This window comes from Grammomys surdaster, unplaced genomic scaffold, assembly GCF_004785775.1.
Source record: "Grammomys surdaster isolate TR1022 unplaced genomic scaffold, NIH_TR_1.0 145, whole genome shotgun sequence".
Lineage (NCBI taxonomy): Eukaryota > Metazoa > Chordata > Mammalia > Rodentia > Muridae > Grammomys > Grammomys surdaster.
In genome coordinates, this window is record NW_021604603.1 from 1,530,760 (window position 1) to 1,555,275 (window position 24,516).

Consider the following 24,516-nt stretch of genomic DNA (forward strand, 5'->3'; position numbering starts at 1 on the left):
GGCTAGTTAGGTCACTGGGCCACACTCTAGCCAGGGAGCAGGCTCTGCCCTCTCACATGCTCAGATTTTGGCACTAGGATTCACTGTAAAGGGATTACAGGAAGACAGGTTCACTGTCTGTGCCCCTCTGCTAATGGCGAAGCCGTGAGTCAGCCTATTCACTCTCTATTGCCTTCAGACTCCAGTGGACAATCACAGGGAAATCAGGAAAAGGGGAAAGGGAAGCCGTAGGAAAATAAACACTTCCTTGCATTTCATTTGGAGCAGAACAGTGCTTCCGATGGTTAGAATCACATTCTTTCTCCTCCCTGCTCTGTTTCCCCCTTCTGTGTAGAAACAAATTTTTTCTTCTTACCTGATGAGAGTTCAGGGTGTATCCTGTGGAAAAACAGGAGCAAGATGTAGAAGATAAAAGCCAGGCAGCCAAAGATCACACCACAGACCAGGAAACTGTAACTGCCCTGGGCCTGAAATATCTGCCAGAGAGGAACACATCAGCCATTAAAATCCCACCTGACAGTGCATGGGAAAAATGGCTGCCTTGGGCCCTTGTCGTCTTCTCAGTGAAGTTGAAGGCAACCTACCAGACACAGGAATGTGGGGGGAGATCTCCCCAAAGTTACAAATCTAGTGAAGATATAAATCTTGCTGTAAAGCCAGGGTTGGACTTGTCTATATTTCATATACTCTTTTCAGCCCCGTGTTCTAAAACTTCTTGGAAGACACCATAATGATCATTGACATTTCAAACATGAGATGTGTCTATACCTGTAAGCCTAACTGGAACTCTGGAGAAGGTGTGTGTGTGTGTGTGTGTGTGTGTGTGTGTGTGTGTGTGTGTATGTATATGTGAGTGCATGTGTGAGTGTGTGTATGAGAGTGTGTATAGTGTATGTGTGTGTATGTCATGTGTATCATCTTTTAACTTTTTATTATGAAATTTAGAATATGTCAAAGTAGCAAATAGAACTTTTTATAGGCCACTCAACTTAAGAAATCTCACCAAGTCAAGTATGGTGGCTCATACACCTTTCATTGGCAGATCTCTGAGTGAGTTACAGGACAGCCAGGGTGCTGCACAGAGAAACCCTGTCTTTAAAAAAATAAGAGAAAAAAAAAAAAAAAAAAAGGAAGGAAGGGGGGGAGGGGGGGGAGGGAGAGAGAGGAGAGAGAGAGGGAGAATGAGAGCCCAATGCAGAGGACATCAGAATGTAACCCTCCTCTCCATCAGCCTGGAAGGGAGAGAAAGGAGGCTCCAGTGGATATGAGGCCTTGGGGCGGGGGTGGACTATGTAAAACAGCCTCTGCTTCACTGTTGGCTATTACTGAGAGCCAGCTGACCTAGGGCAAACTGCTAAGTTTATTTATGTCTCAGGATCCTGCACTGTGAAAAAACTGGCATCTGTGTTACAGTAGTCAAGCAAAGTAATGTTGGTTTTAATTTCTGATTTCCTGGGAAACACATGTAACACAGGCACATTGAAGGAAAGTAGGGAGTGGTCAGGGCAGGCACTGGACATGAATGGGGTCCTGGGTAGCACTGCTACAGACTGGTGGGAGACATGGACCTGGGTGGGATGGATTAGGAACATTGCCGGCAGCTGGGCACACCAACTAGGCTTTGAGAGCCAATGGCATTCCCATGGGGGCCCCCTGGCCCCAGGCCCAGACAGCCTTGTTTGCTTTGGATTCATGCATTTGGTCATTAAGGTCTCCACATTCCATATTCAGAGACCTGGCTTTTGAGTCTGGCTAGCTTGGAAAGGGAAACAGCTAGCCCCAGCCTGGTGGATTCCTGCAGGCTATGCGGAACTCAAGAAGTGACAGCTTGGACTTAAAGGTGCTAGCTGTATCTTCTCACCTACTTTGAGGAGTACTCCCCAACCACCCCCAGAGGATCCCACCTACCAAGCCAACCAGCATCTGCAGGACCATCTCTCCAATTCCTGCCCCGGTCACCAGTACCGTGGTCGCACAACCTAGCCAAATGAGAAGGGAAGGTTGAGTGAGAGCAAGCTGAGGATGTGGAAGAGAGCTATCAGAATACAGAGCACTCTGGGATGCCTCTGGAAGGTGTAATCCACCACCATGGTGTAGGGCATGTGAGACGTTGTTACCAGACAGGCATAAGATTGGCAAGGTCGAATGAGCTCCAATCCCGGGAATCTCAGAGCTGAGAACAACAGGAGTGGAGTCATTCCCTACCTGCCTCTACCTGCTCTGGAACGTGTAACCATGACACTCTACTGAGGACCATGGGCGCTGAGTCATGAAGCATAAACACCTGGAGTTCTCCATAGTAATGAGGTATCTAGATAAGCCCAGAGTGTTCAGCCAATGAGCTTCCTTTTCTGGGCATTCCTTCCCGAAAAAGGTATTTAATCCCTGGCTCACCCTGAATAAAGTGTATGCATTCACATCCACCATCAAATAAAACAGTATGAACAAGCAAGGATTCTTCACTAAAGATCTCTGAGGGGAAGGCCTTCATCTTAAAGAGCACTGCCTAAATTCCAGACGAAGGCCTTCTCTCTTCCAGCGCCTTCTTACTCTGAATCAGACCTGGTCCCCCAGTGCTGGGCTCTGCCTTCCCCTTTCTGCCCAGTGCTTGGACACCCTGAGGAGAAGCATGGAGCAGGGACCCCCATTCCTGACTCCCAGTGGTACGCCAGCAGCTCCTAGATACAGGAAACTGGGAACCACAGCATTTATCCCAGAATCCTGTTTCCCCTGCTGGTCTGTTGAAGGAAAGCACAGACTGTGGACTACCGATTTTGGACTTCTTCTGTCTTCTTCCGGCAGTGAACCAGTGGTGTTCCGGATAACCCAGTGAAGAAGCAGGGTGCGATATGACACTGTGGGTTCCTAAGACACCTTGGACTTTGACCTGTGACTACTTTGGGACTGTTTCTATTCTACTGTTCATATGTCTCTTGTTCTCAAACCTTCAATCATCCGTAGTTATATAGCCTGGCATTCAGAACTCTTCTCAGTCTGACCACAGCCTGCTTTTCCAGAAAGATCTCCTGAGATCCTCAGAGCTTAGCATCAGACATGAAATCTAAGGCCAGTTATAACGCCCTTTTCCCTTTGACATGTCTTGTGGCTTCTCTAGAGTGTTGACCCAGGACAGTACTTCAGGACAAGTCTAAGTGCTTTATATGCTTTGCAAGGTCATCTTTCACACTGCTGGCTCCTGAGCTACCTAAGGTTCGGCCAGGATAAACTGTGATCACAGTCTGTGTCATGGCCTGTCTCTGATTGGTCCATTACCTGCCTGCTGGAGATTCTCCTTCCACTGGTTTTTGTGTTGTGTCTGAGTTTAGATTTCCTTTGGAAGCATCTTCCACAGTCCCTACACCTCGGATGGCAGCTTCTCCTCTAGCCCCAACTGTTCCTGTTCCCCACACAATCTGAGCCTGCTAGCTGATGGCCTTCCTTCTCCACCAGACAATATTCCAGGAGGGTTACTGGCCCCCATAGTTCTCTGGTACATGCTTACACACCAGAGCTTATCAGTAGTACTGTGGCCAAGGTTAGCACATCTGCTGAGGGCTGTATTTCCTTCCAGATCTTTCTGTCTCCCTCAAGCCAATCCTGTCCTGCCTGCTTGCACCTTGTCCCTTGCTCTGGCACATCCTCACAGCTCTCCCTTTCCTATCCTTTCTCGTTCCAGAGCAGTTCATATCTGATCAGATTTCTAGATTGAACACTGCCCACTCCCATCTCTGAATTCCAACGGCTCCTGTCTGTTCTGTGCATTGTTTTGAAACATCCCGAGATCCTTCTGTACATCAGGAATAGTGCCATAAACTTAGAGGTAGGGAGGCCTGCGAGCTGCCAGGGATGCCAGTCAATCGAGGGCTTTACATTTTCTCCCACGCAGGGCATTCCTATGGGACCAGATTTGGTTTGGGGTTGTTTCTGTGGTTCTGGGGAGCAAAACCAGAGCCTTCCACATGCAAGACAAGTGCTCTACCATTGAGGTACAACCCAGCTCAACTGAAGTAGGCAGCTGCCGCCTCCTCTACCTCTTCTCCTCCTTCACCTTCCTTCTTCTTCCTCCTTGTCCTTTTTTGAGATCAGGTCTCACTATGTAGCCCTGGCTGACCTAGAATTCATGGAGATGTGCCTGCTTCTGCTCTCAAATGTTAGTATTACAGGTGTAAGCCACCATGTAACAAAAGAGAAAACCAAGGCTCTGGGGCTGGAGAGAAGGCTCACATGGTGGCTCCTAACCATCTGTGATGGGATCTGATGCCCTCTTCTGGGGTGTCTGGAGACAGCTACAGAGTACTCATTTAAATAAAGTAAATAAATCTTTTTTAAAAAGGTAAGAAAACTGAGCCTCAATGAGAAGAAATGTCACTTGAGGTCATAGACCTGCAAATATGGAGGTAGGACTAATGCGTTTATGATTACCTCAGAGCTTACACTCCCTTTGTCCCTTTCTGGGACTGTGTTGGAGAGAACATACCCTAGGTACAGAAGCTGTGAGATGGGTCATATAGCAGGGACAGGCCTGAGTCAGTGGAGCATGGAGATCAGAGATACTTCCTGGAAGGGCATGGGGTGGGAGTGGAGGGACAGTAGGAGGCAGTCCAGACCAGGTGTGGCTGTGGCCAAATCATGACTGCTCAAAGTAATTTCTGTGTCATCAAGGAATTCCAAGTAGTTAGTATGGCTAGACTGTAGCTCTGAGAGGCTCCCTAGTGAGCATGGAAGCCAGCTGTGCTTCAAAAGACCCTCTGCAACAGCATAGAGAGCGACCTTGTGATATCTCCATACTCAGATGCTGTCAGAACAGGCCGCTTCTCCACTCAGAAGAGCCTGTGCTCAGGGTGTAGAATGGAATCACAGGGGGTCATGATACTGAGCCAGTGGGTCAGATAAGACTGAAGGGAAATGAGACAAGTCCAGACCTACGAAAGCAGATGAGGGGACTGGGTATTGGACAGACCAGCACTATTAAATATGCCAAGCAAGTAAATTATGAGAAAGGCTGACTCTAAGTCCAGACCGTGGGAAGTGACAGGAAGATGGAGCTGAGTGGTCCTCCAGCAGAACTTGCCATATTGGAACACCAGCTCATCTCTCAAAACTGACATGAGGGGACTGAAGAGATGGCACAGTGGTTAAGAGCACTGGCTGCTCTTCCAGAGGACCTGAGTTCAATTCCCAGCAACCACATGGTAGTTCACAACCATCTGCAATGGGATCTGATGCCTTCTTCTGGTGTGTCTGAAGACAGCGACAGTGTGTCCATATACATAAAATAAATCTTTAAAAAAAAACTGACATGAGAAACCTGTTTCCTCACTTAATTGACTCTCCTGAGAGTCTAAGTACATTGACCCCCCCTCCCCCAGGAGTTGCTTCCCTGCTGCCAGGATGAGCTGGGAGAAAGGACGGTGTCTCCTGGGCATGTCCCCTCTTCTTCATGATGTTTTCAGTAGCACACAGGTGTATGCTGACACTGGCTGATGCTGTTTCTGCCCTCACTTCCATCATGGCCAGGGCTGCTCCTGAATCACAGGTCAAAAGAGCTTTCCCTGATTTCAGATGTATCTCAGGCAGGTGTTGAACCCACTTAGAGGATCCGGAAGTCAGAAACTCAAAGACACTTGATACTATGACTCATTTTACCACATGAATTGTTTTTCTTCTAAGTTACAGACCAGATACCATGACAGTCAACATACCAGTCCTAGACCTATAAACAGTACCATGCCATCATGAAGAAGAAAGAAGAAAATGGATAAGGAAGCCACAAGGCTTTCCTGAAGCCTGCAAGGGCGCATGCAGGACATACAAGCCATGGACAGGACATCCATGACCAAACATGGCTGTTCCCACCCATGCCAGGAAGTGTTTGATTCTCCTGGTAAAGAGAAAGCCCAGGCCTGAAATACTACAGCAAGCTGTGGTCAGGAGAGGAGCTGTCCACTAGTGGCAGGAAGTGTGTTCCTGTGTTTCCTCAGCCGCTTACCTTTATACTGGAGGATGTCCTCGGTGTAGGCCAGCATACTGGGGAAGGTGCTACTCAGAAACAGCCCCAGGCTTGCGGTCCCCACAAACAGGAAGATGACATTGTAGGAGAAGATAAGCAGCATCAGGAATGTCACCACCACTCCCACCTGTCACAGCAGAAGCAATTAGAGAGGGCACAAGGCTGGGGCATCTTGGAGAAAGGGAAAGAACCCTCAGGCAGGGGCATCCTCGCTGGCCCCAGGAGAACAGTGTGGCCCATGCGCCACCATGCGGTCTCCCTGATACCTGCAATGTTCCTAGTTTGGGATCTAGGAAGTCTAGGGAGTTGAGCCTGCCTGCATGTAAGAGCAGCTGTACCCTCCCACCCCCAACACCCAGTAAATACTGGGGAATGAGTACTCAGGGTTCCCAATTTCTTCTCTGAATCCAGGTAATCAACATTTCCCCTCCTGGTGGTGGAGGTGGGCAGTCTAACGCCCCACTCTTCCTCTGACACCGAGTTCTAGTGTGGAGTGAGAAAGCCATGAGCCAGCAGGATGACGGGTGGTGGACCTGGGTTTCCTACTCCCTGGAAATTCAACACAAGCACCCAGGAGGATCAGTGGCTATGGCAACCGCTTGGAGCCCCTGAGATTTGACTTAAATCCCACTGGAAAAAAAAATCCCAGGAGAACGGTGTGGTCTGTGCACCAGAGCTAATAACTGGGTAGCTAAGATCATCTGCTCAGATCTCAGTGGCTCAGCAAGGTCCCTACCCCACAGGCAGATTTTTTTTTTGATAAAACAACCCAGTTTCTAAGCTCTTTTAAAAAATAGTTTTATGTAAGCGTTGAATGATTTCTACACAAGCCACAGCTGGGAAGAACCCAGAGCTGCACCAGTCTTGGAGTTCGAAGCGCCTGGTTCGGGTCCTTGCCGTGTGCTCCCAGCTGTGGGGCCCTGAAGTAGCTGTCTCCATGAACCCTACATTCTTGTCTTTACACCAGTAGTTACTGTGAGGTCTCAAACCAGGGACAAATGGTTTGGTGCCTATTTAACATATCAAATCGGACCTGACTACAGGATTCTCCCAGCATCCCTCAGTCCCTGCCTGCCACAGAGTATGGCTGGCATACCCTACCCTCTACCCTAAACTTCTCCAGCTCAGGGGCTGGGGTGCCCCTCCCTCCAGCTGCCCTTCGCTATATAATCCAGACATTTTAGTTACATGGTCTCTTTTTGGTCTATCCTTTATTCTCCTGGCCTCTTGGACTGGCTCTCCCCACTTCTCTCCCCCATCTCCTCACATGGTTCAGGGTCCTGTTCACTCTGGACTCTCCCAGATGTCCCTGCCTCTGGCTATGTTCTTCCTTTTATCTACAATAAACCTTTCCTATACCATAACTAAGAGTAGTCCGGCTGCCTTCCCTCCTTCCTTCCTTCCTTCCTTCCTTCCTTCCTTCCTTCCTTCCTTCCTTCCTTCCTTTATTTTTTCATTCATTTAGCAAGGAGATGCCAAGGCTGGCAGTTAAATGATATCGGAGACTTCAAACTGTTGAGCTTCCTCCAACAAATGTTCTATTACTCTTGCATTTCCATGTGGTTTTCCCCAAAGCCTGGGAGACAAACCCAAGGCTCGGTGCATGTGTGGTGAGTTCTCCACTGAGCTACAGCCACTGCTCTGTGTTCTAGAAACCTCATGTTCTATGCCAAGTTCTAGCTTGGTAGGGAATGTGTTCCTGGGTTTGGGTTGTGCATGTAGGTCAGAGTAAGAACACTTATCCTGGGTGTCCAAGTCTCTGGGTTTGATTCCCAGAGCTACAAAACAGATAATATTCCAGGTAAATATCTGCATATCTGTTTCTAGGAAGATAAGTACACAGACCTAAAAATCACAGCTAGTCCAGAACCCATAAGGACTGGGCAGGCTGAAAGGAAGGGACCTTCAGAGAGTCACAGCAGACCTTGGGGAGCAAACCTTCACCATTGCTCACACTGGAAGAGGGCGGCCAGTGACCCTAGCACAAGAACCCCATTAGCTCTGCCTCAAGATCTCTCAGAAGGGACAGATTCTAGAATCACCCCCACACTCACCCTTCCTGGCCTAGTAAATAAAGGTCACCAAGAAACAGTGGCTGAAGATGAACACACCCCTTCTCCATGGAGAGGCAACTTGAAGGACTTCTTTCATGTGGTAAAAATATAATGCAGAAGGCTATGATCTTCTGTGCACACCTGTGATCCTGGGGCTTTGGTGTCGGAGGCACGTATATGAATAGAAGAAGCCTGAGCTATAAAGTCAGATCTTACCTCAAAACCAGAAAAGCAGGGGCTGGAGAGATAACCTCACAGTTAAAGAGCACTGGCTGCTCTTTCAGAGGACATGGGTTTGCATCCCAGTACCTACATGATGGCTCACAGTCATCTCTAACTCCAGCATCAGGAGGTTCGATGCCCTCTTCTGACTTCTGTGAGGACCAGGCATGCAAGGGGCGCACAGACAAACCTGCAGGCAAAGCACCCATTCACAACACCCTGGAACCCACATAAATTAAGTGGAAAGAGAAAGCCAAACCTTCACCATTGTTCACACATATACCATGTGCACCCCCTGATGTCACACACAACAATAATGATAATGATGATGATGATGATGATGATAATAATAATAATAATAATAATAGAACAGAAGTCACAGATATATCTATGGTTCCAAATCCAATATATGTATTTGGCAAAGATGACCCCACAGCTCTCTTTATTCTTTCTTCCTCTTTGTCCAGTTCCCAAGCATGGCCAGGATTCTATCCTGGGGTCTCTGTCTACATCCCATTCGCTACAGTCACAAGATTCAAATGTCTCCATGCTAGGGATGCTTATTGTTCTTAAAACTGCAATGTTGGTCCAGAACTCTAGACAGGCATATAAAGCTGTTCTACAGATGCAGTGTCCCTTGGACTACTGACAGTGTGATCTGAACTTAGAGTTTTCTCTACCTGTCTTTTTCTGCCCAGCAACTAACTGTACATCCCATTCCCCGCTTCTCTGCTGTCCACCAGTTGTGTTCAGAACTTGGCTCCAGGGCCTGGTCTATATAGCTCAGTGGTATAGCACGTCCTTAGCAGCACCAAACTCCACCCTGACTCTGAAGACGCAGCTTCACCTGTAACTCGGGAACAACGCAGGTATTGTTGCTAGAGTCTGCTGGACATTGATGCCGCTTAAAAAGAGATGGTGAAAACCACCCTGACCCAAGGAGCTCAGAACTCAGAAGCCATGAAAGCCTTTGACTAGCACCAAATGCCCCCTTGTGTGAGTGCACATGAGTAAATGAAATACTCAGCTCTGAGAGGGAAAATGTTTCTCTGTCGTCATGTGGATTTCTGAAGACCTGCAGATAAAGGCTTGGTCTTTAGGGTGTTGTCATAGCTGCTTTAAACTAGGTGGGAGGACCCTGTGGGGAATTCTTAGGTCACTGGAGGTGTGTTGTTGAAGGGACTGTGCTGCTTCCTCTCTGCCCTTTTTCCTGGCTTATGACATTAATGACACCCCCAGCCCTACTCCAGTCTTTGCTATCCAGCATTCCATAACTAGATCTTAGACTAGAACACCCCAAAGTGAGAGCTGGAGTAACCCCTTTCTCTTTATAATTTCCTTAAGCATGTCACTGTACTGATGGATATGGTCCTTGAATCCTAGTCCCTTCTTCCTCCACTCAGAAAGGTCCTGTCCACACTACCCATGAAACATCAGGGAGTCTTTCTGCTTAGCCTCACCCTCATCCAAACCCCTCCCCCTCTCAACTATTCTGCAAAGTCTCCCTAACTAAAACCAGAAACATTTTATTTACTTATTTACTATTTATTTATTTAGAGACAAATTCTCTCTGTCTAGCCCAGGCTGACCTTGAACTTAGTCCTCCTGTCTCTTCCCCCAAGTGCTGGATTGTAGGGGCCCACTGCCATTATACCTAGCTGAGAAATCTCCCTCTCTTTTTCTCTCTTTCCCTCCCTCCTTCCCTTCCTTCCTCCCTCCCTCCCTTCTCCCCTCCCTCCCTCCCTTCCTTCCTTTCCTGTGAATGGGTGTTTTGCCTGCACATACAGGCACCACATGCACAAAGTACCTGAGGAGTATAGAAGAGGGTGTCAGGTGCCCTAGAATTGGATTTACAGACAGTTGTGAGCCACCATATGGGTGCTAGCAATCGAACCCAGGTCCTCTGGAAGTGCAGCCAATGATCCTAACCATTGGGCCATTTCTTCAGCCTGAGAAGTGCTTTCTTACTGTGGATTTCCTAGAAAAGTAGTGAGTTCTCAATCCCTGAAGGTAAATACACTGATGGATATGTCACAGAAGTGATCCAAGCCTTGGTGGGAGGTCAAACTAGATGTACCCAAGGGATTCTGTAATCTGGAGTCCTTTGTCACAATTACATGAACAAACATCAGGACACAGATCTTAGTCCATGCTTGATCCAGAGCCTGTTCCCAGCCAAGCCCGTTCCTTTGCCTGGCTACAGGCTAGTCTGGCTGTCTAAGAATCTCCTGGAGAGCTGCCAAAGATAAATCTCCCGACAGGCCAGGTGCAATGACTCCAGTACCTTGCTCTATTGGCCAGAAGGCTCCAAACAGCTGTGTGGTTTGAGAAACACGGGAGGACCAAGGCTGAGACCTCCATCCTTCCTAATCCTGGCAGATGTCAGCTGGGGTCTGCTTTTCACTCCATATTAACCACTCATGGCCAAGCTTTGAAAGATGTAAAATTAAAGGCCCAGCCAGGGAAGGGACCTTTCCAAGGCTACGTGAGTAGGCTCCTCTTCCTTATCTCCATCTTTCCTTGTCATTTCTGCTTCCTTACTTTTCTGGCAGAATACGGTCCTGAACAAATGTCTTGGGCAGTGGTAAGGCCCAAATAGATAGATTCTGTGTTTCTAAGAAGGGAAAGGAGGCACTTGTCCACTTACCACATTGATGAACACCATGGTGGCTGGCCTCATTCTTGAGGAGACTGGGATGGAGATGAACCGGCCCAGAGTGATGAAACCCCAGAAGAGGCTAGGGAGGTAACCAGCTGATTTGTGTCCAATAGAGAGCGGCTTCTCCACGGCATAGCTGTACACAAAGGCCGAATAAGCCCCCTGTGGAGAATGGAGAGAGCAAGCCTCACTCAGAACACGGATGCCTCAGCTGGGGCGGAATTGGGGAGCCTGTCACCAGTGATGCCCCAGGAGCTAGGATCATATGGTAACTCACTCCCAAGCTGAGGACAGGATGGGTACCACAGCTGCACCTGGGATGTCACTGGTCCCCATGCGGATCCCCACAGGGCCTGAGCAGACAGGCATGGCTAGAAGGAAAGGGGCTTAACCTCTTATTCCACAGATGAAGGAAAGAGAGGAGACAGGTCCATATTCCCTCTTGAGGGGAGTGAGTGAGCCAGGTCTGCTGTGAGTGGGGGCATGTGAACAGGGCCTTCTCTCAGGAGTGTCCCTCTTTCAGTGGCCAGTCACTCAGCCATGCAACACTGCACTAAGTCAGAAGACTTTGGGAAAGGATGCTAAATAGAGTAACAGAGGTCACCCATTGAATGGACACCTGGCCTGGAGTGTGGCTTGTTTATGACGTTGGCTTGAGAAGCCCCATTTGTACCACCTGCTCAGAAACCGAGTGCCCCAGAGTTCATATAGTGTGGCCTCTCTCAGGGCAACAGGGCTGTGAGCTTTCAAAAATGTGGATCACAGCTTGGTAGGGTGAATTTGGGAGAAGGATGAAGAATTCAAAGCCAGCCTAGGCTACTTTCCATTCAGATCCAAACAAAGCAAAGTAACTAAAGCGGAAGAGGCTTGGGTCATGAAGAATTGGGAACAAGACACCAGACAGACCCCTTTCTAGAATTAACAAAGTAAGATCAATGGCAAGGACAGAGGAGTCCCATGTCTAGGGCTGTGAGCCACGTGGGGGATGGGCAGGACACTGGTTCATTGCACTGCAGTGTGAAGTCCTGCGGACCTCCGTGTGCTTCTCTATCCTTGCCATTCCAGGCTTGGGTATCAGGGTAGAGGCCTCTCAGTAGAGCATGCCCTTGGAAGAAAGCTCACCATCATCCCGTCTGTCATGAACAGGACCAAAGCGGCCGTGATGTGGATCGCGAAGAAAGAGCACGGGGCTCCCCGGAAGTTCTTCCTCTGGCAGCAGCTGAACAGGTCCTCTTGCCCTGAAGGAGGCACAGAAGGGCAGGGCCGAATCAACCTCTGCTCCCTGCCCTCTGCTCACCCAGTCAGGACAGCCCCGGCAGGGACTGCTTGCTGCCTTCACCTTCTCTAGCTTCCAGGCACCTGTGAGGAGTAGCCACTGTTCTTTGCCCACTCCTGGTGGAACTAAGGACCACAGAGATCAAGTGAGCCCCCCTCCCCTTTAAAGGTAATCCAGGAAGAGTGGGTAGGATGGAGGCTCTCTGCTCTTTTCATTCTTTTGGCCGGCTGGCTCCATCACTTATCTCAGAGACTGCCAGGACCAAAGATTGTTTCTGACCACTAGCCCTGGGGTCTAGGTTCATCTTCTGGGTGTGGGGTCACTAGGGCAGCCAGAATAGATTACAAGAGCACGCACCTGAGTGTGGCTGAAACTTGGGGGCAAGGGAGGAGGTGTCTTCCTTTTCAGCAGGCCGGGTCTCCAGGGCAAGCTCGTCTGCAGACAGGAGCAGTGGCTTCCTCTGGGCACAGGTCAGCAGCCGCTCCTTGGACAGCAGGAACAGAACAGCCAGGGGCACTGGGAGCTGAGGGCAGTAGAGGGTCAGGAGGGCCTGGCCTGCTAGATTTGGTCCATGCTGCAGGCTCGCAGTCCAAGGTGCCCACCTCACCGAAGAGCATTTGCCAGTCCATGAGCCAGGCATGTGGCTACCACATAGGCTTGGTGTGAGCACTTCTGGCCCTGGCCACACCCATTCCCCACAGGCAATAGAGAAGTCTTTCAAAGCCTGCACTCGCAAGGGTCTTCTGTTGCTTGGGCCAGGTGCTGGGTGACTGACTGGCTGCTAACATTCTTATTTCCAACACTGTGGTAACAGTGTCTCCTGTTTTTGTCTGTCATAGCTCTATAAAATGTGATTGGGGGTGGGAGTCTGGAAAGGTGGCTCAGCAGTTAAGAACACTTGTTACTCATGCAGAGGACCTAGATTTAGTTCCCAGTACCCACATGGTGCTTCACAACTGTCTGTAATTCTAGTTCTGGGGGATCCAATACCTTTTTCTGGCCTACATGGTCACCACACATATACAAGGTACACTTACATGCAAACAAAATACTCATATACTTCATATAATTTTTGAGAATGCAATCAGGAGGCAGAGGATGTGGCTCAGTGGATATTGCCTACCAAGTACAAGGCCCCAGGTTATGCCTCTAATACTACCAAGGGGTGGAAAAAGGTACTGAAAAGATTTCAATTGTATTTTCCAGATAGGGCAAATGGGGCTCCAAGTTATTATACAGAAACACACTGTTAGAACTGGAAGAGACCTGGAAGGTGAACGGGACACTCAGAGAGTGCAGGGTCCCCACCACACAGCTAGCACTGACATCCATTTGGGCCTGCATGGTCCTACCCCTGAGCTGCTGAAATAATGGAATATCCTTGGAGGGTACTGAGCTCTGTCAGGGGCTCGATGACTCAGCTATAAAACACGGACTAGCGCCTGTTCCTCCTCCCTCTGCCCAGCTCTCTGCTCTTTACACTGAGCCACTCAGTCCCAACAGTGCTCCCTAGACCAATAGGAGACTCCTCCCACTTTGGAGGTTGCCTGGAGAAGCAGCCACTGCATCCCTCAGGTATCCCTGCCCAGGTCTAACCACCTTCACTGCCAGGAAGCTCTTTATCAGGTCTAACTGCTGTCCTTCCTGCTTGGGCTGTAACCTGCCTCCTTTGCTTAGAAAGGAACAGAAGACCAGTGAGCAACTAGAAATTTCCGGAAGTGCTCAAGTGTAGCCATAAACGGGCCAGGCAGGGATGGAAGCCAAGCAGACACCTGACCTGGCAGTGCACTGCTCCTTAGGGAGCCCCTTAAAACCCTTAAGAAAGTGCTCACACCAGCCTGAAGGCAAAAAGCCACCCAACCCCAGGCTGACACCTCCCTATGGTGCTCACCAGAGGGTCCCTTTCCACACTCAAAGCCAGTCAAGGCCACAGTTAGGTCCGGTGCCACATATCCGAAGTCTCAGCTAAGACAAGAGCCTGGGGAACATAGTGTGGCCCTATCTCACAGTTTACAACCACTGAGCGAAGTTCAGACAGCCCTTGGTAGCTGTAATGCCACACATGGAGCCCTGTATGGGAATAGACCTGTGTCTCTGTCCTGGGGGAGACTTATGGGGAAGACTCAGCCCTTCCTCCAGCAACTGGGGGAACAGGAAGCACACAGAGAGGCTTCAGCGACAGAAAGCCTGAGGGAAGGCCAAGGGGAAGCAGCTGAACTGGAGGTCTGGAACTTAAGAGGCCTTTCCAGGGAGGTGGGTAAAGGGAGAGGCTTCACAGCAGATTGTCTGGCATGCTGGCAGGAACACCCATCTTTTATAGGAATCTCATTCAGGGACACCAGTGCCACCCTGAAAACAAGCCAATGCCAGGTAGGTGTGTCTGTGTGTGAGCATAAGGAAGTGAGTGTACTCACTGCTGTATTCCTTCGGTGGTGGGCTACATACGTTCAGACACAAACAAATAGGGCAAGCCCCAGGAATCTTGTAGCAAGCAGCCCTTCCAGTCTGTACCTTGGTGGGGAGAACAGACCCTGGGCCTGTGCAGATCCCCAGCATTGAGGCTCTCCAGCTGGGATCCTTCCCTTAGCAAGGACCCCTTAAAGGACACAGGTTCAAAGCTGCCTTGATCCAAAACGGTGGACACAACCATGCAAAGGAGGAAAAGGAAAGTGAAATCTTGCTAAGGGCCTCACTGTCTTCCCAATCCAGGGAAAGGAAGGCTATTTAGGAATAGGCTGTGGGGCTGGAGGCAGTGGGCCTCTGTTGAGGCTTGGCCTCTCTCTAGCTTCCTATCAGGACTTCATGGAGGTGTGACACCCCTCAGCATGCCCAGTACAACTGTGGAGGGGGCTTAGGACTCTTTCAGTACTATATGTATTCCTTTGAGGCACCTCAGTAGCCAACTGTCTCTAGAGGACCAAGAAGGCCTACTGCAGAGAGGCCCTGGACCAAAGTAACAAGCTCCACGCAGACCCTCTGTCCCACAGCCAGGCGATTGGCCACCTGAAATAGCATCACTTCCAGCCTCCTGATGGGTCAGAGCCAGGAGAAGGCAATTAAGATGGTCTGAGCTGTTACTCCCAAGCCTGGTGGGTAGGGAGTGCCCAGACTCCCCTCTGCTTCACCTAGGTTAACATGGGCTTCTCTTAAGTTACAGAGCCCTAGAGGTTTCTAGGTAGAAGCTAGAGTCAATGCTTGAGTTGGACAGGTACACAAAGGGGGTCTGAGGACCTAAGCTGGTCAGAGCCAGTGGTCTCGGTGCTGTTTAGCTTCTTGTTAACTTGGAACAAGCTGGTGTCACCACCTGGAAACAGGGAACCTAAGCTGAGACAATGCCCCCATAAGATTGGCCTGAAGGCATGTGTGGGGGTATTTTCTTGACTGATGGTTGATGTGGTTAGTGTCACCCACAGGTAGTGGGTGTAGAACAGGTAGTCTGGGGCTGTATAAGAAGGCAAGCTGGATAAGCCACTGGGAGCAAGGCAGTCAGCAGTGTTCCTCCCTGGCTTCTGCTTCAGCTCCTGCCCTGGCTTTCCTCAGTGATGGATTCTAAAGTGTAAGCAGGAATAAACCTTTCCCCCCCCCAAGTTGTTTTTGGTGAGTGTTTTATCATAGTTACAGATCCAAACTAGGACAGTTTCTCTGCCATTTCTACCACAGCCGACAGGAAGCAGAAACCCGAGGAGCAGGGTTCTCTCCTGAGCCCACTCATCCCCCATCAGCGATGAAGGATTCTAGAGAAGAAGCTGCTATCGTCCTTGGCCATGGAGGAAAAGGTCTGTTTTTCCACAAGGCCTCAGAGAACTTGGAGGCTGACCCTGATTTTCACTGTGTAAATATGGCCATTGCCTTTGTTTCTTGAGAACTGCCAACACAGTGTCACAGTGATGGACTTTTGAGATGATTCCTACAGGCCATTTCTCCCTCCTGCCTGCACACAGTGGACCCTGGCATGTTCCTTGGGTCTGAAGATTCTGCACTATTGAGATGGATTGGGCAGCATGCACTACCCCTCCCCTCCAGCTCCCCCAAGCTGCCAGCCCCACCTGCACCAGTGACACTCACATTGATGAGTGCCATGATCCAGAAGGCATAGGATACGTGGTTCTCGGTCACATCCTTTGGGGGCAGCCTGGGGATTGTCTGGTTTATCCAAGGCTGGGCTGCTGAATGATGTTGGCTCAGGACCCGGGACACATGGCTTCTGGAGGTGGCATTGGCTGTGTTATTCGCAGGAAAGCAGTTGGCCTCTGACAGGAAGGGGTCAGCGATCAGGGGGCTCAGCAGAGCACCAAGACCCACGAAGAAATGAAGGACCTGGGGTGGGGGGATGAGCACCACTCAGCCTGGCTCAGGACTTGCATCCAGAGGGTACCATCTCCCCTCACCTTTACCTTATGACCTATCCAGGGGTCCCCTGCCTGGGCCTAGGGTTAGAAGGAAGACTCGGGAAGCAGGAGAGAGAAAGAAGAATATCAAGGAAAGCCCTCTTTCACCGTCTTTGATGGCTGGAATGATGATAACTGGAGTGATTGTGGCCCTCCCTCCCCCCACCTTATTGCCCCAACCTTAATTTCCACTGGTGCTGTCTCCTGTCATGGTGGTCAATTTTGTCATCTTGATAAGATTAAGAAACATCTAGGACACTAAGAAAGTACTCCTCTGGGTGTGTCTGTGAGAGTATTTCAACAGAAGCTTAACTAATGAGGGAAGACCCAGCTTGAGTATGGGTGGTAGCATCCTGTCAGTTGAGGTCTGAGACTGAGTAAAAAGGCAGACCCTAGCATTCCCCTCTCTGCTTCCTGGTTGGTGCCCAGGACTGAGCCACACCTGACACCATTCCTTCTCCATCATTGTGGACTGTATTTCCCTGGACTTCAAGCCAAAATAAACTCTCCGCCATTAGCTTGCTTTGTGAGGTACCTGGTAACACACACTGCATGACTGGAAGGAAAGAGGAGAAAAGGCAAGAGATGGGAGAACAGACGGCAAGCCCGCCGCCCCACTGCCTTTCCTGGTTAGAGAAATTTTGCTAACACGGGGGTTCTTGGGAGAGGCGACAAGGCAGGCAGAGATCACCCCTGGAGAGACGAGGAAACCCAAACCCAGGCATTGGGTTACTGATGGTGTATGGCCCAACTAGTAAGTGATCAGGACAGGCTGGGGAGGGCCGGGGGAGCTCCCTGCACACAGCGGCCCACTACCCAGCCTCCCGCTGTGCAGCTCACCTGAAGAAAGAAGGCTGAGTCCTTCTGGTATATCCTCACCAACTGCATGTTGGCCACGGTGTCGATGCAGCCCATGGCTAGGCCCGCCAGCGCTATGACCGAGGCCAACACCTTCACGTCATGGCAGAAGGGGATGACAGCAAATACCAGGGAGATGACCAGGGTAGAGGTGAAGAGGGCCCATAACGACTGGGCCAGGCTGGGCAGGGGAGAGCTGGAGTTAGCAGAGGAGCCCAGAGCCTTCCTGGAAGGCCCCTCCTCCTTGCCCTTGCAGCAGAAAGGGAACTGCTCACAAGCTGTGGGTTGTAAGCAGGTGGATGAGTAGGCTCTGGTCCTAAGCACAGCAATGGCCTCTCATGGCTGCCGTGAATACGTCAAATGTCATACTGATGCTCACAAAGGCTGACTAGCATGCTATATTGTTTAAACCTTATTCTCTCTAAGCAATTGTATGCAATAATATTCCTGTCTCTCCCGGGGAGGCTACTTTGAGCATCTCAAGGGAACAGTGCCATACATTTACAAATAAAGGTTGGAGACCCAGGATGAGCCTGAGCCTGGAAGTCCTCAGCTGGGTAAGAGTAGGGGTCAGGTAAGCCACATGTGCCCTTCACACAGAAATTGACAAGAGTTGTACTCTCGGGCAAGACCAGGCTGCCAGGACCAACACAGAATTTGGTTAATTTAGGGACTCTCCTCTTTAAGGACAGAAGTCAGGGGCTATTCCTAATAAGGCCAGTCTGAGCAGTTCCCAGTTCAGACAGACATCAGAGCAGCCCTCCCCAGGCATGCTGAGGGCTGTCCCCATGAGAGGTGGATGTCAAAGTCCTGTTGGCAGGGAATTGTGCCTGATACCAAATGCTCAGAGAAAGGATCTAAGACTTGTGTGTTTTGGGACCAGTCTACAGGCTAGAGTACTGTGTTGGGGGCAGAGTTGGGCAGCAAGAAGATTCTGAAGGTTGTGGAAGAACATCCTCCGATTATGAAAAGGGAGAGGTGGGGCCAGCCGACCTCTGAGGTTCTAGCACACTGGAAGGGAAGGGGGGCAGTCCCCAGAGATGTAGCAGGCTGTCTTTTGTCAGCACTTGACTCTGATCTCCTGGGCACACTGCCATCCCATCTCCTTGTATCTGATTAAAGCTTTTATCAGAAGAGTTCTGTTGATAGCAGTAGTTCGTTATTTTGTTATTTTTTCTCATTTCCAGGCTGATCTGGTGGGGGAGATTACTGTTCATGACCCCTGTCTGTTCTCTCTTGGAATCTGGGGGTAGACTTGCTTCAAGGCCTGGCTTAATAGGATGGAGGGAAAGTGGCTACAATTTGGGTGGTCTGTTCACCAGAGACAGACTTGCAAGGGAGGCTTGCAGCTCTCCCTTGGGCCCGGCTCTGATAGTCCCCAGCCTGATTACCCAGCTGTCCTACTGCGGTGCTTGCTTGCTTGCTTGTGTTTCTGCTTCCTGCTCTGTGATACCACATTTCATTTGCCTCTTCCTCTGGACCCAGCACAGAAGGGATACCCATCCAGGTGAAAACAGTAGACCTCTCCTTTCCACTCTCTTTCTCCTCCCTCCCCCACCAGGTCCTTTCCTAGTATAAGACAGACAGGCAACCTCTTGAGGACCAACTTCAGGGATGGCACAAGGCACTTCTATGTGTACCTTCACCAACCCACTAACACCATCTCCCTCACCAAGTTTAGTACAAAGGCTCTCTGAGGAACTAATACATTACATACATCCGTTATCCCAGCACTTAGGAGGCAGAAGGAGGAAGAGAGAGAGAGAGAGAGAGAGAGAGAGAGAGAGATCAGCACCAGCCTGGGCTACATAGCAAGACCATTTATCAAAAACACGAAAGAAACCAATTGGGCACGAGGTAGGAGAGAGGCTCAGTGGGGGACTGTGTGCTTTGCATGTATCTAGCCGGCACCCAGGGGCTGCAGCTTGTGTGGAAGTGGTTCAGTGTAGCAATTGCTTTCAGCAAAATCCTGAGGGATGAGACCTAAGACCAGTCAATCTGTGACAGGAAGAAACCATATGGAGGTAGGGGAAGGATAGAACAGGTAACAGTTGTGTTACTGTGTTCGTGGAAGCCACTGGAGTTTGTTGGGTGCCATATACTTAGTTTATCTGAGAATACAGTGAGCTGGACTTGAAGCTTGTGCCCATTTGACCTATGAGTGAACCCAGGCGAGGAGGAGGCAGATGTGGAAAATCCCTTCCCATGTCTCCTGCCAGGACTTGGGCTGCAATTGGAGTCTAGGCCTGCAGCTGAAGTCTGCAAGGCTGACCCCACATTTGTTCTGGGTTCTTGGGCCAAAAAGTAGGCCAGGAGCTCACTCTTCCAGGTGCTTTAGGGCTGTGCATGGACATTCCAGAAATCCTTTAGAACTTAAGCATATTCATTGCCTATTTTAAATGACTGAGGTAATAGTTCCTTCCAGGAACATGGGTCGCTAGGGATTACGGAGTAATCGTGTTGAAACAGTTTGACATCAAGGATGCAGTGGAGTGTGTGGTCAAAATGCTGGGTTCAAGGCTCAACTCTGCTACTGCCTGATGGTACAACCTGTGACAAGCCACTACTACAAAGCCCCTGTGAGCCTCAGTCTCCTCCACTCTAATTGGGGATAGCAAGTCCTCCTTCTCAAAGCCTCAGGCATCTCCTTTCCAGTGCTCATCCTTCCTTGCAGCCCTGAGCTTCTCCAAAGTCAAAGCAGGGGCTGGAGAGATGGCTCAGTGCTTAAGAGCACTGGCTGTTCTTCCAGTGGCCCTGAGTTCGAGTCCCAGCAACCACATGGTGGCTCACAACCACCTGTAATGGGATCCAATGCCCCTCTTCTGGTGGTGTGAGTACACCTCTTCTGGTGTGTACTCACATAAAATAAATAAATCTTAAAAACAAACAAACAAACAAAGACTGCTCTTCCAAAGTCAATGCAGGACCCAGGATGTGTGCCAGCAAGAAGAGGGCATGGACCAGTGCCAACTCTAGGCTTCTTCCCACCTATCTCTGTTCCTGCTGCCATACACTGAGAGTGATCCCTGGAGTGATCCAGGAATGTACCAGGAACCCACCTCCTTCCTGGTCCCACACAGTGGCACAGCTAGAGTAGCAGCAGCTAGGACCTGAGAGATCGTCTCACTTCACTTTAAAGATCAGGAAACTGAGGGAAGAGAGTGGCATACAACTGAGCCCAGGGTCTTGATTCCCAGGTAAGGCAGAGACCAGTAGAGTGCCATTGGCCTGTCCTCCGCTGGACCGCAGATGTGAATTTGGGTCAGTTAAAGGCATCTCTTTCCTCCAAGGCTTAAGAAACTTGCCAGTGAGCCTGATACGTGGTCAAGTTACTGATTAATGACCCCACTCGGAGTTGTAAATGTGAGTGGAGAGGAGGGGCCGCCATCCTCCCTCAGGCTGGCTGTGACTATGGTGGTGTTGCCTGCTGGGCCACTCTGGCTATGTGACCTTGAGAAGGCTGCTAACCCCCTCTCAGCAAGGGTTGCCAGGTACACATGTGACCACCTTGGGGTGTTTCTGCCTTGGGCACCTGGTCTTGGCTTCCTGGTACTGTGAAAAGAGGCAAGACTGCATGGCTCCCATTCAGACAGAGCCTGCTCCTGCCCTCTGTCCCCAGACAGCAAAGAATGCTGCTGAGCCCCAACTCCATGCTGCCTGGGTCTGGGATAGCACATTCTCCTCAGGAATCCTCTCTCCAGGGGATTGACAGGATTGCACCTTTCTCGTGGAAAGGGCTGGAGGACAGACTAGAGGAAGTCACAGTGGGCCACCTATCAACTTCAAGGGGACAGAGAGCCCATCCTTCCAGGAACTAGGATCAGTGATCAATTTCCTCTCAGCTGATGGGGACAAGGAAGGTTCCCTATAACTCAATCACCTCAGGCCTCCATGCTGATGCTTCAGCCTGTTCATGGTCCTACACTGAGGAGGCAGGACTGCCTGTTTGACTTGGGCTGGGGCTGCACCTTCCTCAACGGCTCACTGGGTGCTGGGCATGTGAGCAGTGCCATACACCCAACCATAGGCTCGTCTGCCTAGAACACCTCTCCCCCACTTCCTGACGTGCCTGACCTGTTCCTCAGGAGCCAATTCCTAATGTCACCTCCCCAAAGTGGCCTACCCAGAACACCTAGCTAGAGCAGCTCTGGCCCTCTCTGTCCCTATCCTATTTCACCATCATACATTGCCCTCCAGAATGGACACTTGGCAAGAACAGGGACCTTGTCCGGAGCCCTCACCCCTGAATCAGCTTATGGCTTAAAGAAGCATTTGTTAAATGAATCGATTACTTCCTGGGATGAGTTCTGGGATGTTTTTATAATTAAAACTTTGATACATGGTTTCTATACAATCAAATCCAACTATTTAAGTGTACAATTCATTTTTCTTTTCATATTGTGAGTAGTGAGCCCATTACCATAGTTTAAGTTTTGTGGTTCGTGTATTTGTTTTTGTGAGATAGGGTCTCATTATATAGTCGAGTCAAGGCTTGTCTACAACTCACAATCCTGCCTTAACAGTTCCACCCTTGCCTAACCATCCTACCAAGTGCTGGGATTATAGGTATGTCTTGCGGCGTCCAGCTTAAATTTAAAGTATTTCCATCGCCTCAGAGAGAAACTCTATATCCATCAGTAGTCACCCCTGTGTGCTTCTTCTTACCACTTACTACAAGGCTTTTTTTTTTTCCACTCCAGAGCCTGTGTACTGGACAGCTCATGTGAACGGTCTCATACCCTGTGTGGTCTTTCATTACCGGCTGGTTCATGGCCAGCGCTTTGGCTGAATGAGACACCCGTAAGCATGACTCCGTAGGCTGCCTGACCCTTTATTTATGCCACATTTTATTTAGCTGGCCATCTGCCTATGAAAGTAGACCTTATTCCCACTTACTTATTATGAGCAGTGTTGCTGTGAACATCCATGGACACATTTTTGCATGGACAAATGTTTTCACTTCCTTTGGGCGTATTTGCTGGGGACAGATTCTCAATTAGTCCAGGTTGGCCTCAAACTCCTTATGTAGTGGAGGATAACTCTGAATTTCTGATCCTCCAGTCTCCCTCTCCCAAGGACTGGGATCACAGGCACACACCACTAAGCCTGATTTTGAGATGTTTTAAAATAAGAACCTGTCTAGTGCTGAATTCCCTTTAGGACTCTGGCACATATAACATGTTTCTAATAAGGTTTGTAGCATGTCGAAAGGTGGACAAACTGATGAAGGGACAAACAGAGTCTGTCTAGAAGTGAGGCCAATCAGAGCCCAGTCCAGGGAGGAGAACTGTCAGCGCTATGTTCCAGGGACTTTAAGGGCCCAGTGACGTGAGATGCAACCGGACTGCAGAGCTGGTTATGAGGAAGGGTTTGAAGACACAGTTTGCTACAAAGGGTTTGCAGGGGAGGCATTCTTAGCTGAGTCCAGGCAGCATAGGATTTGAAGATAAGGAATTTAAGTTAAAAGAATAGATAAGGAAGGTGTCAATTGGCAAACATCAAGAAGCCCGCAACTATCTGGCCTTATGGTACAGGGGAGAAGCTATGGGAAGGCAGGGAGTCTTTGGAGAAGATCTCAAATCATGTATTTACTGATGTCCCTGAGATAAGGGGGTTTCCCAACCACCCTGGGTGGTTAGACAGGTCCCACAAAACCAGAAAAAAAAAAACCAAAACAACTCTCTAACCTTTTGTCTAAATACCCATTACCTCTTTTGTAAACCAAAGCCTAGCCACCCTGTCAGCCAGGTGGCTTTCTAAGTCTCTTCTTTAGATTTCCTCTTGGTGCTCAACAAGATTTTCCCAAGGGAAGCTCTAGTTCAGGTCCTTGTGGCTACTCTTTCTCTGGGCTGGCAGTTGGCCTGTTTAAAGGTCTAGGTCTCTGTCTCTGCTAGGAGTAGGGAAGAAGCCTGGTGTTGCCCTGAGATCTACTCCAACGCCTGCACCACGGAGATGTCTAGAAGGCCCCTGTGGCCCAGAGCTCTCAGATTAGTCTAAGCAGTAGATGGTGCTTAAGCAATACTCCAAAGAAAGGCCTCTGGTGTGTCATTCCCACACCGTCTCTATACAGCTGCTCCTTGAGATTTGTGAAGGCAATCCCCTATCCCCAGAGCCAGCCTGGCACACTGACTAGTAATCACATAAGCTGAAAAGCACTTCCTTGCAGGGACATTAGCATTTCAACAGAGACAGGCGAGGCTGTGCAACACTTGGTACAGACCATGTCAGGGCTGGCAGAACGTCTGTTCACTTTGGGGGTGGGGATGGGGATGGGGAGACTGCCCAGAGTTAAGCAGGTGGGTGATGTCCTTACTAATACTCAGGGTCTTCCCCTCTTTCCCACCAGAACCTTGCTTTGCTCTTTATCAAACAAAATGGTTCTTGGTGACATTTTGTTTTGAAGATGTGAGCACTAAAGCTCAGAATTTAAATTTGAATCACCAGGAGTTCTACCCAGCTCTGGAAGAGCCCAACAGAAGGCCAGGAGGCCCACATTGCCTTCCCAGGCACTGCCAGAGCTCTGGAATACCCAGCCCATGAAGACACACAGGACATCCATCTCTTGCATGAAGCTCAGTTATCTATCGAGCAGTCATTGACACACATAAGGCACGAGCCACTGCCAAGGCTTCTGGGACTATAGTTAAATGCCCACGTTCAAACCCTGGAACTATGCAATATCAGACAAAGCGTGCCTCCCTCTCCTCCTACCTGCCTTTCTTTTTCTTTCTTTTTGACTGCTTGAGACAGGGTCTTGCTATGTAGCTCAGGCTGGCCTCCAATTCAAGATTCTCTTGACTCAGCCCCCAAAGAATTGGGATTAGCACCCCTAGCTAAATCTTTTAACCCTTCTGTGTCTCCACTTCCTCCTATATAAAATGGAGACAGTAACATTACTTTGCAGGGCTGTGGTGAAAACCAAATGGGTTGATATAAGACCTTTTGCACAGTGGTTAGTTACTATTGTTAACATTGTTGTGGTTTCCTGCTGCAGGATTCGCTCTCTGTTCAGAGCCTTGGGGGATACTCTTATCTAGAGGGAGGACCAA

General features: G+C 49.6%; 1 protein-coding gene across 2 annotated transcripts in view; it reads right to left on the reverse strand.

The window, feature by feature from the left end:
• Mfsd4a (major facilitator superfamily domain containing 4A) overlaps window positions 1-24,516 on the reverse strand; it is a 38,397-nt gene that overhangs the window by 12,054 nt on the left and 1,827 nt on the right. For both annotated transcript variants that reach the window (XM_028764711.1, XM_028764712.1), the window contains exons 2-9: window positions 17,450-17,648; window positions 16,287-16,538; window positions 12,579-12,744; window positions 12,068-12,183; window positions 10,934-11,107; window positions 5,990-6,137; window positions 1,909-1,979; window positions 356-476 (exon numbers count right to left, since the gene is read on the reverse strand). In XM_028764711.1, the coding sequence (XP_028620544.1) occupies window positions 356-476; window positions 1,909-1,979; window positions 5,990-6,137; window positions 10,934-11,107; window positions 12,068-12,183; window positions 12,579-12,744; window positions 16,287-16,538; window positions 17,450-17,648 (1,247 nt within the window). The remainder of the gene's footprint in view (window positions 1-355; window positions 477-1,908; window positions 1,980-5,989; window positions 6,138-10,933; window positions 11,108-12,067; window positions 12,184-12,578; window positions 12,745-16,286; window positions 16,539-17,449; window positions 17,649-24,516) is intronic.